Genomic DNA, 18,631 nt, shown 5'->3' with positions numbered 1-18,631 from the left:
TGCCAGAACGTCAACACATTTGCATATTAGTTGTCTGCACTGCACACTGCTCATTTCTGCTCAAAATTCGATGTGTGCAGACACGTACACCAATGAGGAGAAACTGGATATATTACTCCTATATGGTGAATGTAAAGGAAATGTCTTACAACAGCACAGCAGTATAGCGCTATCTATCCGGATCACCAATGTCTGACATGCCAGACAACTGCACGAATTGTTAAGATGCTAGTGTGATCAGGCTGCTCGAAAGTCAAAGAGGCGACAAGAAAGAAAACAGAGAACACGAAGTAGCTGTGTTGGCTATGACACTAATGAGTCCACACAGTGGCACGAGACATATGGTCAAGGAATGAGGAATCAGCCAGACAAGTGTTATTCGCACCCTGCACAAACAGAATTTCTATCCCTATCATCTGTCACTACACTAGGTACTCGATGCCTCTGATTTTGAATCCTGTACAGAATCTGTCAGTTTGCCCTTCAGAAAGTTAGAGATGATCTGCATTTTTCCAATGTGTGCCCTTTATCGATGAAGCGACTTTTACTTATCACGCTAATGTAAATTTGCGTAACATGCACTACTGGCTGCTGCCAAAAATCCACACTGGCTTCTTCACGTGTAACATCAACAACTGTGGAGTGTAAAAACATGGTGCAGTGTCATAGGCAATAACATTGTGGGACCTTACTTCATCTCAGGTGCTCTAAATGGACATTCGTATGCAAACTTACTGACAAACATTCCGCCGGTTCTTCTAGAAGACGTACCACGGGAAATACGACAGTGTATATGGCTGCAGCACAATGGTTGTCCAGCACACTTGTCCCATGTTGCAATGCAGATACTGAATGAGAACTTTCCTGGACAATGGATAGGACGAAATTCTGTTGTCAAATGGCCTGCGAGGTCCACTGTTTTGACTTCTTTCGATTTCTTTCTTTGGGGAGCACTCAAAAATGCAGTCTATGACAAAGCCCCAACTGCACCAGATGAAATGTGTTGTCAAATTGCCAGTGCATGCTCTATCATATCAACCACTGTAATTATAACTGTTCATTATTCTTTCTATAGTCATGACTATAATATCAATGAGCACTGTTGGAATTGACCAACTCATACAAATACCTGAGTGTAACACTTTGTGCAGATACAGGGTGTTTCAAAAAGACCGGTATATTTGAAACGGCAATAAAAACTAAACGAGCAGCGATAGAAATACACCGTTTGTTGCAATATGCTTGGGACAACAGTACATTTTCAGGTGGACAAACTTTTGAAATTACAGTAGTTACAATTTTCAACAACAGATGGCGCTGCAAGTGATGTGAAAGATATAGAAGACAACGCAGTCTGTGGGTGCGCCATTCTGTACGTCATCTTTCTGCTGTAAGCGTGTGCTGTTCACAACGTGCAATTGTGCTGTAGACAACATGGTTTATTCCTTAGAACAGAGAATTTTTCTGGTGTTGGAATTCCACCGCCTAGAACACAGTGTTGTTGCAACAAGACGAAGTTTTCAACGGAGGTTTAATGTAACCAAAGGATCGAAAAGCGATACAATAAAGGATCTGTTTGAAAAATTTCAACGGACTGGGAACGTGACGGATGAACCTGCTGGAAAGATAGGGCGACCGCGTATGGCAACCACAGAGGGCAACGCGCAGCTAGTGCAGCAGGTGATCCAACAGCGGCCTCGGGTTTCTGTTCGCCGTGTTGCAGCTGCGGTCCAAATGACGCCAACGTCCATGTATCGTCTCATGCGCCAGAGTTTACACCTCTATCCATACAAAATTCAAACGTGGCAACCCCTCAGCGCCGCTACCATTGCTGCACGAGAGACATTCGCTAACGATATAGTGCACAGGATTGATGACGGCAATATGCATGTGGGCAGCATTTGGTTTACTGACGAAGCTTATTTTTACCTGGACGGCTTCGTCAACAAACAGAACTGGCGCATATGGGGAACAGAAAAGCCCCATGTTGCAGTCCCATCGTCCCTGCATCCTCAAAAAGTACTGGTCTGGGCCGCCATTTCTTCCAAAGGAATCATTGGCCCATTTTTCAGATCCAAAACGATTACTGCATCACGCTATCTGGACATTCTTCGCGAATTTGTGGCGGTACAAACTGCCTTAGACGACACTGCGAACACCTCGTGGTTTATGCAAGATGGTGCCCGGCCACATCGCACGGCCGACGTCTTTAATTTCCTGAATGAATATTTCGATTGCTTTGGGCTATCCGAAACATACAGGAGGCGGCGTGGATTGGCCTCCCTATTCGCCAGACATGAACCCCTGTGACTTCTTTCTGTGGGGACACTTGAAAGACCAGGTGTACCGCCAGAATCCAGAAACAATTGAACAGCTGAAGCAGTACATCTCATCTGCATGTGAAGCCATTCCGCCAGACACGATGTCAAAGGTTTGGGTAATTTCATTCAGAGACTACGCCATATTATTGCTACGCATGGTGGATATGTGGAAAATATCGTACTATAGAGTTTCCCAGACTGCAGCGCCATCTGTTGTTGAAAATTGCAACTACTGTAATTTCGAAAGTTTGTCTGCCTGAAAATGTACTGTTGTCCCAAGCATATTGCAACAAACGGTGTATTTCTATCGCTGCTCGTTTAGTTTTTATTGCCGTTTCAAATATACCGGTCATTTCTGAAACTCCCTGTATGAAATGAAATGATCACAAACGTTTATTCACGGGTAGAGCAGATGGTACACTTCAGTTTATTGATGGAATACTGGGTAAGTGCAATTAATCTACAAACGAGTTGGCTCTCAAATCACTCATGCGACCAATTCTAGAACATTGCTCAAGTGTGTGGGACCTACACCAGATAGGCCTAAAATGGAATATTGAACGTATTCAGAGAAGGGCGGCATAAATTGCCACAGGTTTGTTTAATCCACGCTAGAGTGTCAGAGATTCTGATAGAACTGAACTGGAAGATTCTTGAAGACAGACGTAAAATATCCTGAGAAGGTCGACTAAGTTTCAAGAACAGGCTTTAAATGATTTACATATTATTCAAAAACAGATCATGAAGATAAGGTTAGAATAATTACTGCACATAGAGAGGCATTCAAACATTCTTTCCGTGCTCCAAATGTGAATGGAACAGAAAGAAATCCTAAAAATTGGTACAATGGGACTTATCCCCTGCCATGCATCTCACAGTGGTTTGCAGAGTATAGATGTAGAGGTAAATGTAGATGGGAACAAAATTAGAAGATTATTAGTCTATGTCTACTGCAGTTTCTTCTTCTTACCCCTAAAAAGTTCTGTACATGTTACTACAGCTTTTACGATAATGACATCAAAACAGAGGACTAACTGAATAAAAATAAAGTAGAAGCGAGTCAAGTGCAATATTTTTTTCTGTAGGGATCCAGTAAAAAATGACACATACCTGCGTGACCACTCAGCTGTCAAGTCGGTAAGCTGTGAAAACTTTTCAATCATAGAATTTTTATCACTCTCTGTCACCTCCCTCGGTGGCCTGATTTTCTTTAGGACTGTATCTGGCTTTGGGTATTTAAATGCATTCTGTGGGGAAAGATAAATAATTAACTGCCATCTTCTTTACCGTTAGTTATTATTTCACAATACTTGAAGGTTAATGAGGAAACATAGTAAACAAACCTGTACAAACTACTTGCAACCTCCACTACAAAAGAATAAAGTGCATGCAATACAGAACTAACAGTTATACAAGTGACGAGGTGAAAGTGTCAGACTGACACAACAAAAATTATTGAGGAAAAATGATAAGTACACAATTCATTACACTCTTTTAGACACAACCACAGATATATGCTTATAATTGCGAGTGTTCTGCCATAAATTAGCCATCTTCAGCAAGCACAATTTTTAAGCACAAATCACATTAGGCATTTCTGTTAGAGAGGACTTTCTTCAAAGACGATTTGGATGTTGTTGCTAACATCACTTATTACAAAAAATAGTGTGACGGTTCAAATATGCTTTATAAAAGGAGGAAGATGTAAACAGAGAACAGAGAAGTGGGGGTCCCCATGAATGGGATTGACTTTTTTAAATCACTTATAGAGTAGGGTTCCAGGCATTGCACTCTACAGCCACTGGCCCAGGTCAGCCCTCATTTATATGTAATGGACAAAAAAGAAATTCTCTTGATCCACTACAGCCTTTAAAATAACACACATTTTGGAAGCAGTGGCATTAGGCTAGTGGTTAAGTAACTTCGATGGTGTGCACAATGTTATGTGTCTGCGTCCTGTTAAGTGCTATCTGTAATTTTTAATATCTTTATGGAATCGTCTGAGATCATTATTTTTATTTAATTAATTTGTTTAAATGTAAATATTTTATTTCTAATCCTTCACCAGTCAACATGCAAGTCGCCGCAGTGGTGTCAACTCGAAAGACTTGCACCAGGCGAATGGTCTACCCGACGGGAGGCCCTAGCCATCCTTCACCATGCCATTTGAATAATTTCATTTAAATTATTGTATTAACTTTCTTTGTTGCTCTCATTTTTTCTTTGTTTCATCCTTTTTTTTCTTTTGGACTATTTGCTAACACGATTGTAATTTTTTAAATTTATCCATTGTAATACAGAAATTGTTTAAAAATTACTGATCTATTAATTAAAAAAAAAAAAGGATGAAATAAGTCTACTTATGTTGGCTGTGCAGTGGGGTGAAAAATTTATTTTTCAATATTAGACAAGCAATTTTTGGTTGTCAATCCTCAAACAAACATTTACAACATAAATTCTTCTCACACCACGAAAAAACAGTAGTTAAAAAAATAAAACAAAATTCAAGAAAAATGAGTAATATAAAGAATGATTCCAATAACATGCAGAAAATACAGAAGGATAAAAAGGAGTAAACTTAAAAAGGAGTAAATACACAACAGTAATTTGAATCATATGTCCAAAGATAAATTAAATAAAGAATGAAATGAAGGAAAAAATGAGAGCAAATAAGAAAGTTAATACAACACAGCAAATGAGAAATGAAATAAATCATAACAAATTAACTGAAAAAATTATAATCAGGTATTTCAATAACCACACAAACAAAATTAGACAGCATCCAACGAGACTCTAACCCACAATCTTAAACATATGAGCCAAATGACTTAACTGCTAGGCTACGGTGCCATTTCAACAAACAGTCATAATATTATCACACAGACATTAGTACAACTGTAGCCAAGATAAAGAACAGTGCAGGATGCAAAAAGTTTAATCAAATTATGATAAACAAACACAAATGGCCCGCATACTGACAGTGAACCAACACTACACATCATCTGCGTTTGTTATACGGTTTTGTTATGTTTGTGTATTTTTTGAAAGTGCTTATTGTGGGTACATGTTTTTTCTTATGTTTTATATATTAGGGGCATTCAAACGAAACCCGGTCACTAGTATAAAGTAACGGTAACGATTTTATTAACTCAAAAATGTAATTATACACAGCAAACGTACTCAAAAATAGTCGCCAAAACTGTTGGCACATTTATCCCATTGTGACACTAGCCAGTCTATTTCATCCTTGAAGAAGCTAGTCGGCTGCTACTGGATACAGGCCTGGACCCAGACAGACACTTCGTCATCCATTGCGAATCGATGTCTGCGAATAACTTGTTTTAGAGGTCCAAACACAATAAAGTCACACAGTGAAATGTCAGGACTTAGTCCAAGACTAAAGCACTCACTTCTGCAACCATTTCCGGTGTGATGACATGATGAGAGTGTACAGGACTAGTATCATCTTCCAGTGACTTGTACCCCTCAAGGAATCGTTTGCACCATTTCGCAACACTTGAACGACTCAGACTGTACTCACCATATACAGCCTTCAACCGTCAATACATTTTGTGGCCTCTAACTATCTCTGCCAATAGAAGTGAAAAAATGATGAACTTTCACACGTACAAAAAAAATTATTTTGTTATGTTTTTGAACTTCCACTGCTATGATTGTGAAACCTGAATCCTTCCTGGTCATGGTGACAAAGTTTTATGAATTTATTCGTAAAAGTATAGACAGTGGAAATTAAAATGTCCTGTGGTGTCTCTCCTGCTCCAAGACGGCCTGTTTGATGTCCTACCCCTCTTAAAGAATTAAAAGGCAAAGTCCACTTGCTTAGGGAAATGCTTCAAGAACTGGAAGAAATTGGCATAAAAAAGCAAGAAACTGAAGCAAAGAAAGAAATTGAGGCAAAGCAAGAAGTAAGCAAAGCTCGTTGTTCTGGCCCTGATGGGACAGTCGGGATCAACCAACTGCTGCATCGTCCTCTGCCGGTAGTGTTTCTGGATACGGTAAGCAGGGGTGTGAGATCGGCACACTGCTCTCTTGGCCAGCTTGAAAGAATAAAATTTAGAGGTGGGAAGGTATCTGAGACAAAATAGTTCTGAGAAGAAAGGAAGGAAAGGTGAACAGATCAAGAAGTACTGGGGGAAAGCACAGTGCTAAATTAGTGACTTAAACATAGCCCTTAGCTGGCCGGTAACAAAGGAAGAGGAAGATAAAGAAGAAGAATAAAAGCTTTACACATGATTATTAATAGACTTAGGTCTGTGTGGAAAAACTAAATGCTATCCACATCAACTCCAGGTTCACAAGTTCCTAATCAGTATCAACAAGCCTTGCACACCCACACCCCCCTCCAGGGAATGAAATTTCTAAACCTCTTTAACCCATTTGATAAGTTCTGACGGTAGGCTTGCCCTAAATTATTTTCATCTGCTGAAGTGCATACACTAAGCTGTGGGGCTCTGTTGTGGTCTGATTGGAATGTCAGTCAAGTAAAATTTTAATTAATTTCTATTTGTATCTATCAGCTGCACACAACAAAATTTGTAGTTTGATGATGGCAAATTGATGAGAGGTAATCTCTACCACATTTTGTATACTGCTAACAGACCCTGCAGCTTACATTTCATAAAAAATAATGTAGAAACTGGTCATAGACAAATTTTCATGCAACGTAACTGCTAATTTGTGGTGCTGCTTCTTACAGCCACGTGCAACAATCACAACTAACATTAGTAAATGAAAATTGTATTCCAGTATTGACAATGGATGAGTGGATGATTGTCGTTGCATGTACAACCACAGATATGAACTTCTGACCATTCTTTCACCTGTAATAATGTCCGCCCCGGTAGCTGAGTGGTCAGCGTGACAGACTGTCAATCCTAAGGGCCCGGGTTCGATTCCCGGCTGGGTCGGAAATTTTCTCCGCTCAGGGACTGGGTGTTGTGTTGTCCTAATCATCATCATTTCATCCCCATCGACGCGCAGGTCGCCGAAGTGGCGTCAAATCGAAAGACCTGCACCAGGCGAACGGTCTACCCGACGGGAGGCCCTAGCCACACGACATTTCCATTTACCTGTAATAATTGATCCACATCTGTATAGACCTCCATGAACAAGCCTTATCCTTCATTCTTTAAAGAGCAGTATTCTTCTTCAGCATTTGTCCATGGAATGTTCCACTAATGACATTCATCTGTGATATGCTACAGATTACCACCCCCACCAGGGCCTTATGACACTCCTGCCATCAAGAATGTTAATTATTCAGAGAGGAAAATTGTGAGCACCATCAAACTGAGTGTGAATAGTAGAAAATTTCTGCTGGGCATATTCGTACTTAACCAGTTTGTCTGCTGTATTCTGTGGCAGAGGCGGGGAGCCAGCACAGTATGGGAAACTGCCACAATCAGACTGAGAGGTATACCAGAAAAATGGTCACTAATGTGATGGACAAATTTAAAACAAAAACAGGATAGAAGAGTAAACAGTAAACACTGTAACTGACAGGGCAAAAAATTCATAGAACTAAACTTTAAGAAATTTCCTGAATTCATTAAAGGTATAATAATTTATGTGCCCTGGCCATTTATAAACGAGCATTTGTTAAAGCAACTCTATTGTCTAATTTAAAAGTTATTGAAAGGGACAGAAATGTGCAAATAGCCTGGGAACTTCTGGTATTCAGATGTGGATATTTTTTATATGTTCTGATACTGGGTTTTACATTTTAATATTTAATCCTACTTGCTCGTCGTGCAACGTGCGGTGGACGGATTCAGTTGGGCATAGTCCTAACATTAGAGCTGGTGCTGCACAGAGTGCCAAGGGAGATTTCAGAGTACTACAATCCTATGTACTTCCACAGATGTTGAAGGCAACTGCATAAATACCGAGCATAGAAACCGGAAGCAGTCAGCTGGAGTACAGATCTTGTTCGTGAAAGAACAGCTGACAGTAAACCATTATGTGTTTGGCTGAAATAAACAGAAGTATGTGTGGTAAACTGAGAAACTAATTATTTGATTAAAAGAAAAGCAAAAATAGAATAATTATGTTATTTGTGAATCCAAATGACAAAAGCAGAACTGCTGCAGTCACAAAGGAGTAGTAGTTCACCTCGAATTGTGGATAAGTGGTTTACTGTTTGATGACTCCAGAAGGAGAAAGCAAATTACAGCAATTCTGCAACTCATCATATGCTTTATGTCCTCGATGCACAGCATCACTTAACATCCAAATGCAGCACAGGATACAAATACATGTTACAGAATACAATTCTTGTAATTCAGCTTACCTCTGCTTCTCCCGTTGCCGCATTTGTAACGTGCACAATGTCATTAACTATCTGGTATTCCTCTTTCGCTAGTCTGACAAGGACAAAGGTACGCATAAAATGTCGAGGCGATTCGTCTTGTTTTGGTGTTAGCTCTTTGAACACCCCTGTAACTGTCAATATAGTCTTTATCTCCTGTAAAAATAAATATAATTTAGAGAACTGATTACTGCAGCAACATCTAGCAATAGTTGTAACAACTAATTTGTGTTCTTAAAAAAAAATAAAAATAAAATAAAAAAAAGTGCATTTTTCTAGTGATAATCTATATTACTGTACTAGAAACTATCCCAAAACCCAGTACCACTTGCATTTGGAAGGATGACAGTTGAAACCTGTGTCTGACCATTCTGATTTAGGTTTTCTGTGATTTCCCTATATCACTTCAGCAAATGGCAGGGTGGTTCCTTTGAAACGGTGTGGCTGACTTCCTTCTCCCACCCATCCCTAATCCAATGGAACAAATGACCTTGTTGTTTGGTCCTCTCTCCCAAATCAACTAACCAACCAACTAACCAAAAAACCTGGTACCAGATGCAACATACGGGCAACAAAAATTTGATTTTCAATATTTTGAGAATTATTGACCGAATTTAAAATGCTATCACAATCTACTCATTAAGAGGTATTATCTTATGTTAAAAGTTAAACACAAGAGGGCAAGTATCATAACTAGAAACTTTATGTTTGTCTTGAGGCAGAGTAACTCACGGCATGCAAATATGAGGGCTTCATTCATCCAGCATTTGATAATGAGAGCACTTAGCAACTTCCAGCAAATTTTACAGATAACTTTGAACCTTTACAAAACTTTTTCTCGCTGACAGCTCCCCCCATCCCCGCCCCCACAACACCTCTCACAAAACAATGAAAGGAAGACAGTTTATTGATTGATACATTTTTGCTGTTCATGCAGTGGAACTTCAGCATTAGGCATGATGTTTTAATTTATTATTTCTTTACTACTCAGAAAACACTTTGCGCATAGTATATGTATAATAATATATCACTTAATTTACCTGCAAAATTATGTAGCTGCACAACAAGGTAGATAACAAGATATAGTGCCGTAAACATTGAAATGCGTGACAAATTAGCTTTTGCTTAAAATGGAGCACAAATTTCCCTGAGTATATTTTTCCAGTGTTCATAATGAGAGTACTTAGAAACTTCCAACAAACTGTAAGTATAATTTCAAGGCTATCATAAACTTTTTCTTGCTTACAATCTAAAAAGACAAATATTTAACACATTAATTCATGTGCAAATTAATCAGATGTTTGAAGTTGTTTTATATGTGAGTACTCAATTCTGTAAAGCATTTGGGACTTACTGGTGGTAGTCTAACACATGTTAAATCATGAGCAGATATAAAGGCAGTCTGTGTTTGAAACTATTATTTATGTATAGCTACACTATGTGATCAAAAGTATCCGGACACCCCAAAAACATACATTTTTCATATTAGGTGCATTGTAATGCCACCTACTGACAGGTACTCCATATTAGCGACCTCACTAGTCAATAGACATCATGATAGAGCAGAATGGGGTGCTCCATGGAACTCATGGCCTTCGAACGTGGTCAGTTGATTGGGTGTCACTTGTGTCATACGTCTGTATGTGAGATTCCTACACTCTTAAACATCCCTAGATCCACTGTTTCCGATGTAATAGTGAAGTGGAAATGTGAAGGGACACATACAGCACAAAAGCGTACAGGCCGACCTTGTCTGTTGATTGACAGACTGCCAACAGTTGGAGAGGGTTATAATATGTAATAGGCAGACATCTTTCGAAACCATCACACAGGAATTCCAAACTGCACCAGGATCCACCGCTAGTACTATTACAGTTAGGCTGGAGGTGAGAAAACTTGGATTTCATGGTTGAGCGGCTGCTCATAAGCCACACATCATGCCGGTAAATGCCAAATGATCCCTCGCTTGGTGTAAGGAGCGTAAACATTGGACTGTTGAACAGTAGAAAAACATTGTGTGCAGTGATGAATCATGGCACACAATGTGGCGATCTGATGGCAGGGTGTGGGTATGGCGAATGCCCGGTGAACGTCACCTGCCAGCGTGTGTAGTGCCAACAGTAACATTTGGAGACGATGGTTTCATGGTGTGGTCGTGTTTTTCATGGAGGGAGCTTGTTATTTTGCATGGCACTATCACAGCATAGACCTATAATGATGTTTTAAACAGCTTCTTGCTTCCCACTGCTGAAGAGCAATTCAGGGATGGTGACTGCATCTTTCAACATGATCAAGCAATACCAGGCCTCACCAACTGACATCGATACCTCTCCTCAGTGCAGAACTCCATAAAGAATGGGCTGCCATTTCCCAAGAAACCTCCAAGCACCTGATTGGACATATGTCCGCGAGAGTGGAAACTGTCATTAAGGGTAAGGGTGGGCCAGCACCATATGAATTCCAGAATTACCAACGGAGGGCGCCACGAACTTGTAAGTCAATTTCAGCCAGGTGTCCGGATACTTTTGATCACATAGTGTATATAATCTCTCTGTAATGTAGGCTCTCCCCCTATCAGAAAGTGGAAGGCAAAGAAAAAGAATCATTTTCTCAGTAAACCTTCTCCCACACTGCTGTGGAACGTGAATGGGATCAGTATTCATAAGAAGGGACTGTTGTTCTCCTGACAGACAAAGCCACTGTGTCCCTGTTAAAGAGGCTATAGCCCCCACAGATAGGATGATCTCAGTGGGAAAATGGCTGCAGGTGGTGTGAGAGTATTTCTCAATGTGGAATACCCCTATTCAGCTCTCCTTTACCCACCTGTCTGCTAGCAGTTGTGCAATAGTGCGCACGACAAATAACCACTGGACTAAAAAAAAGTCACCCCCACATCACACTAACACCATGTGACTCTCTCTTTCTTGACTTGATAATAGCTGCCATTTGGTGAGAAAGAGTATTCACAAGTTTCTTCAGGTATGGCGCATAAGTTGAAGCCATTACATCCTGCAGAGCTTCCAGATTGGAGGCATAATGGTTGCTAAGTATCAATGGTTGTCCCAAACAGTCACAAACATTTTGTATGGAATTATTTGTGATATGGCGCCTGAGTGTTTGTCAAGAGAGCACTTTGGCACTTTGTGATAAGGTCTTATGGGACCAAACTGCTGAGGTCATCAGTCCCTAAGCCTACACATTACTTAATCTAACTTAAGCTACGGACAACACACACACACACACACACACACACACACACACACACACACACACACACATGCCCGAGGGAGGACTCGAACCTCCGACGGGGGGAGCCACATGGACCATGACGAGGTGCCTCAGACTGGGGGGCTACCCAGCGTGGCTGTCAAGTGAGGAATGTCTGTATGGAGCTTTGTGAAAACAGATGTCACCATCTTAAAAGACCTGAATAATCACAGCTTATTCATAATGAAGATGCAGAAAACAGGGCAGCACTTGGTCACTGAAAATATTGAAGTAATAGCTTTGTTCGTATTCAAGGCAACCTGAATGAGTGGAATTGAGTTGTGACTGGCATGGTTGTAATACGGGTTATTTGAAGTGCTGCAAGTTGAAGCCATGAGAAATTCAGAAAATTACAATCTGGAAATGTCTATAAATATACATAGGGTACATCACACATCACACTCAGATAATTCATATCACAATAATGGACTTTGTTCTTTTGATTCTTAATCCCCCCCATGACACAATGCGAAGGTTTCACGAGGATTGATACTTTTTCCTACAATTACCTGACAGCAAAAAGATATTTGGGTTTTTAGCACCTGGACAGAAAAAAGCAAACTTTGTACTTAAATAAGAACATAAATAGATAATATCCTTTTTAATGAAAACTTTTTCAACAGTGGAAAATTCAGATGTACTGAAACAAAAAAATAATTTTCGATGTCATGTGCACTTAGAAAGCAGACAAGCTAAAAGGGATGACACACAAAGATGCTGTTTACTGCCTTCTAAATGTTTGATGTACTTATATACATATATTTTCTTATGAAAATAAATGTAAATGTTTTGAAATTGTTATACAAAACATTTGCTATTCTTTCAATTCTCAGGAGTGTGGAGAATTTACATTACAATGTTTGTCAAAAATTTTTGCTTTGGTCATTGATGAATTGAATTACTATTGGTTGTTCCTATTTCTGTTAATACATTTCAATTTTTTCTTAAAAATGTTGGTCCCTCATAACCTTACTTTTACTATTCAGGTGCCAAACTGCAGACAGCTCACACAACACATGTAATTTTGGCACTGACGTGTAAATGAAAACATCCATTCCTGGCTGGAATAAAATGCCAGAGGTGCTACAGTAGACTCACCCATCACAATCAGTCAGCTGAGATGAGGAAATTACTTGTTTAAATGGGTTTAAAACTGCAACATTTGCGTGTGTCACAAAAGATATATAAGACATTAATGAACATAAGCAATTCACATAATCTCTAACATTCTTTCCAAAGTGACTGGGAATACTTGATCTAAGTGTCATGGACTGGGTAGGGGCTGACAGGTTGAATCTGCAGCAGTGGCCTGCTGGTTCCAGTGGGTTATGAGAGGTGCAAATGTAGGATTATCGCACTTTTTCAGAAGGGCTGTGAACAGTGAGAATTGTTCCCACCTGAAAATAAAGATCAGATGTGTGAAATTCTCACGTATTTATTTTTTAACTCAAGAATCGAAAAAATTTTATTCTTGGAAATGAAATTTATGAGTCACCTTAATTTTAATGACAGTAAGACTAGCTGTCAACAGAATTCTTCAGAATCAACATTTTTTTTGTTACAGAAGTAAAGAACTATTTAAGTTTACTTTATTTATTTGCTTTGATACCTGTGGTTGGAGTAATTTTCTAGTGTCCTCCAGACCACAACTAACAGTATTCCTGATGGTATAAAACAAATTGTGGCCAACAGACCTTACCAAGCACTTCTACCAGAGGTACTGAAGAATTTGTTATTTGAGTGATACTGGGTGACAAACAATGTGCTTCTGACTAGAAGAAGAATTGTTTGCAAGAGAGTCAGAGGAGGTGTATAATGTCACAGATTTGTCGGTACTAGCATTCGGACTCCTGCAGCTGGCATAATTTTGACCATTTTCTGTTTAATGGACTTTTAATGTCATATATTCAACGTCTTCTTCCACAAGGATATGGTTCCTTTGTTATTTCTGTTCATTTCACACGAGATGAGTGACTGCCGCAGCTGACTGGGGGTTGGTCTGCCGCGCAATATAGACTGCCTGCTGTAGCGCCTGCCAAACGGGCCAAAGATATGGAAAGCACGACTTCTGTGATATCTAAATTCTTTTCCTTTTCTAAGCAATAAATTATTGGCAATTGTTTTCCGCATTGAGGAAATGATCATAAAAAGTATTAAGTCTTGTTCATCAGTTCCACTGAGCAACATGTAATATGGGTGGAAGAAAATATTACATATTAACAGAAATAACTGGACTGCAGTTTTTTGTAGTAGTGATGAAAAAAAAGAGCTCACAACTAAATGTATTCTGACTTAACTGCCTTTACTCATATTGAGCCTACTATTTGAAAGAAAATCACAAGAAAAGGAACCATTATAAGAGACTGCCCATAAAATTGGATTGTGGGTGTGAGGTAGTTGCTGGTGAGGAAAGTCTTGAATAATAGGTACCAAGAGTATTTGGTGTTGAATCAGATATGTTTATATGAAAGCCTAGGTTGTAAGCAATTGCTATGGAAGAGGAGGCAGCTGTTGAAGTGGAGGTTTTGTAGCTCAGTATCCCATTTTCCAGTACTAATATTTCATTATTTACTCGGTTATTTATCCATTTTTTTATTCTCCCTCTCTCTTTTTAATGATCCACCCCCCCCCCCTCCACCTTTTCATCCCTTTTCCACCTGCATTTTTAAAACTGTATTATTAATTCCATTTTTGTATCTCTTTGTCTTTAATGCACCTTTACTTCACACTTTTCCACTTCTATAATCTTTGAACTGAAGCTGGTGCAGTGTTTAATACAAACTGATTAAAATTACTTGGTAGGGGACATCTGTCACTTGCCACTACAGTGCTGCCACATCCGCTGCTGGCTACCACTCAGTTATAGGCAACAGACAAACACGGCAGGTCGCTTCACAAATGTTGTTAATGTGTAACGCAGAGCAATGTCGGAAGTGGCCGGCATGAGGTATGACAGAGATGGGAGATGCTGTGTCGACAGCTGATTTTAAGTGACTAATGACTGAACTCCAGCAGTTGATGCGTTTTGAAGCCCTGAATTTAAATTCTTGTCCTAACCTAACCACAACCTCATTATGTGCAATGTATCTGAGGAAACAGCGATCAGCCGGCCGAAGTGGCTGTGCGGTTCTAGGCGCTGCAGTCTGGAACCGCGAGACCACTATGGTCGCAGGTTCGAATCCTGCCTGGGGCATGGAAGTGTGTGATGTCCTTAGGTTAGTTAGGTTTAACTAGTTCTAAGTTCTAGGGGACTAATGACCTCAGAAGTTGAGTCCCATAGTTATTTGTAAAAAAAAAAAAAAAAAAAAAAAAAAAAAAAAAAAAAAAAAAAAAAAAAAAAAAAAAAAAAAAAGCAGCGATCAACAAACTACAGCATAACTAAAATCATGATTGCTTTGCTCATGGTATTTAAGGATAACCTCTATGACCAAACTCAAGACAAAAAAATCTCATAATCTACTTGTTTGCACAGCTATCTTCCGCTGCAAAGTTTAATATTTAGTGGTAAAAGCAAACTGTAATTTCTTTCTATCATAGGCTATCTGAAACTATCCTCACACTGGATAAAGGGGATGCCGCATGGCCAACTGATGAACAGTCCTAGCTGGCACCTGGTTGCAGATTATAGGCGATGCCAGCAGATTACAAATTAAAAAAGGAATGTTAGGAAGAAAAATAAGAGAAAATGAAAGAGTTAATACAATGATAAAAATGATTCTGCAAAGTATTAGAAATAAAATAATTACATTTAAACCAATTAACTGAATAAATACGATGACCACAGTTCATAATTAGATTTAGAAAAACACAAATAAAAAAAAATTGCTGCATTTGACAAGATTCGAACCTTCAGCCTTCTACATGTCAAGTTGTTACAGTAATAAATATCCTACACCCTTACTCTGTAATATGTTGTTGTATAGTGTTTGGTCAGTGCTCTTTGTGAAATGTGTGTATTTCAGTAGCACTTTATGAGTGTGAGCATTTGGCTGGGGTGGGGGAGTGTTATCATGTGTGATGAATACTGAATACAAAATAAAAGGGCCAGATGCAGGATTTGGGATCCAAATACACAAAGAAAGAAAGCCAGATGAGGAATTGCAAGTGACCTAATTTTCGTGGTGGTTTGGCAACAGCAAACGGTTCAGGCCTGATGCTGAGTGCTCTGACTGGAGGAAACCATCTACAACAGGAAGCATCAACATCAAGTAATTTTATCTGACTATAGTATATTACTCCCTTGTCCTTCACCTTTCTCTCTCCTTGTCCTCCCCACAGCCTCCCTCCTTTCCAATTCTGACCAGACACCATTTTTCCCCCATAACAAAGGAATAGACAAATTCCAAAAGCTAGGATTAGAATTTTCTGCTTTAAATGTTTCTAATGCCAGCACTAGAAATTACACCTCCAGAGGGTGTGTATGTACTGTCTAGCCTAGGAAGAAGTGCACGGACAACAAAACATGTAAATAAAAATGTACAGACAAGAAAAAAAGTCGAGAAGGAGCAAAGGATGAAAGGGAAAAAATTTGTCAATGAATTCAAACTGTGCTGTTGTTCATTATTAAAAAAATATTTCAAGAACCTTACAAAAATTCTGTAGAAGTTCGTTGTACCTATTTAAATACTGTCATTGAGTTCATTCTACCAACTTTCTCTACACATATGTAAAGATGCAATTCTTCATATAGTATCACATTATACCTTTCACTTAAAGTGGGCAGTATCTGAAGGTCATGGTGACCAGTCCCGTATGACAGTTGAGGGACCGTTGACAAAGATGTAAGAGATACTATCATTTAAGATTTTGTCATTAGTCACAGGCCTTACAAATCAGCCCACTAAGGACAACATTAAAACAGATCACAACAAGTTATTTGCCCTTGAGTCATCAAAACAAGAAGAAGAAAAATTGGAGTAGAAGGAAGGAATAGAATGTATTTCTCCCACCAGTTAGGGATAATGACTTTTGCTGCACTTAACTTGCATCACCCGTCAGAACTACAATGACTGAGTAAAAACGTTGCTCATAAATGATGGAATGGTAAGGAGGGGACAGTACAGCAATGGTAAATGTTTTGTACTTACGGAATGATGTAGGACATCCACAGTGAAGGAGTATGGGTCATGTTGGGTCTGTGGCAGCACCTGAAGTTTTGTGAGGATATTCTTCGCCCCATGGCATAGTGCAATTTTTGTATTCTGTTTGTTAGACATATGTAAGATGTTGCCACTCTGTGCTATGTAGGGGCTCAGCCTGCAAAAAGAGGAAAGAATGAGTGACAAGTGTAACAAAGGTAAAACACGGCATCTTATGCTGACATCACTTTTCAAAACTTCTGATAAGCTGACATATTCCAAAATTGTATTCCACCAGAGAAAAAATAGTATCATTAGTGAATCACAGTTTGGTTTCCAGGACAAGCTGCTCAATTAAAAATGCCATTTCAATGTTCGCTTAACAAATTTTACACGCTATAAATAGCAAAACATTGCAGGTCAGTATTTTCTTGCCTTATTTAGGACACTTGACTGAGCAACTCACAATATCCTCCTAGGTAAACTTGGGATTTATGGAACTGATGGTATAGTCAAACAAGGGGTAAGGTCACCTCTAATAAAAAGAATGCAGAAAGTTGTACTCGATAATTCGACCTATAAAACCAGGAGTGATTCTTCTGATTACGGAGAAATCACTTATGGTGTTACACAAGGCACAGTCTTAAGTCCACTTATGTTTCTCATATACAAATACGAACTTCCATCTAACATAACACGCAGAATTCATTCTTTTTGCAGATGACACTAGTGATGACATCAATCCAAACATACGCAACCCATTCAAAAGTTCCGGGACTAGTTTTTTCCTGGTGTAGAAGCGACATCAGCGCAGTAACTACGGTGTCAGCTTTAACTAACAATTGTAAGCAACAGGTGTCCATTTTACCAGTCAGTTGTGAGCAGGCAGAGTGAAGTACTTTTTGCATTTCTTTATTGTTACAATAACCTAAGTATTTACATTTTATAATACAATGACATGTCGTGTTGGCATATTTCTTACTCTGTACATATACATTGTCATATGAGATTTAAATTTCTTTCAATAAATATTGTAAAAAAAATTTCACAAACACTTAGAAATTATGCATACAAAACAGTCATTATTCTGTACACTTATTGTGGTTTTATGTCACATAACATTTTTCAGTTTTTACTTTATCATTTTTATCACATTGAGCATTACGCTTTTGAATGTCCATTTGTGAACAATCTGTATTCATAGTTTCATCTTATTTTTACATGACACAGGTAGTCATTTTTTCAATCTCATTTCCCAGTATTGACAAAATATTTGCAAACCACACTGTCACATGATGTGGATGAGTTTTGCATTCATATATCATGCCTGATGTGAGCATCCATTGTTACGCATGCAGAGGAAAGAAAGCTTCGTAACACAAAATCACAATAAGCCTACCTAACTATGTTTAGCTACACCTCTGAACATGTTTACTACGATGTGTCTACTGGTCTACAGGAAATGGTATGGACAGGAAGAAGCATTCATTTTTACTCTACTACTACAATTCTTCGTTCATCATGAGAGAACTACTGAGTACTTCATTTCATGACTATCTACTGGTGTTAATCCACTTACTTTGAATTTAATATCCACTGATACATCCTGATAGTACAATGTTGGTATACAAGTGTCA

The 18,631-nt window shown here is 38.9% G+C and overlaps 1 protein-coding gene across 1 annotated transcript in view; it reads right to left on the bottom strand.

The window, feature by feature from the left end:
• Positions 1-18,631, bottom strand: part of LOC126425315 (nuclear RNA export factor 1-like) — a 128,070-nt gene that overhangs the window by 16,109 nt on the left and 93,330 nt on the right. The window contains exons 11-13 of the mRNA XM_050088295.1: positions 17,004-17,172; positions 8,632-8,805; positions 3,432-3,568 (exon numbers count right to left, since the gene is read on the bottom strand). Of these exons, the coding sequence (XP_049944252.1) occupies positions 3,432-3,568; positions 8,632-8,805; positions 17,004-17,172 (480 nt within the window). The remainder of the gene's footprint in view (positions 1-3,431; positions 3,569-8,631; positions 8,806-17,003; positions 17,173-18,631) is intronic.

Source organism: Schistocerca serialis, chromosome 10 (genome assembly GCF_023864345.2).
Source record: "Schistocerca serialis cubense isolate TAMUIC-IGC-003099 chromosome 10, iqSchSeri2.2, whole genome shotgun sequence".
Taxonomy (NCBI): domain Eukaryota; kingdom Metazoa; phylum Arthropoda; class Insecta; order Orthoptera; family Acrididae; genus Schistocerca; species Schistocerca serialis.
Note: the sequence above shows the minus strand (reverse complement) of the source record. Positions and strands in the feature narration are given on the sequence as shown.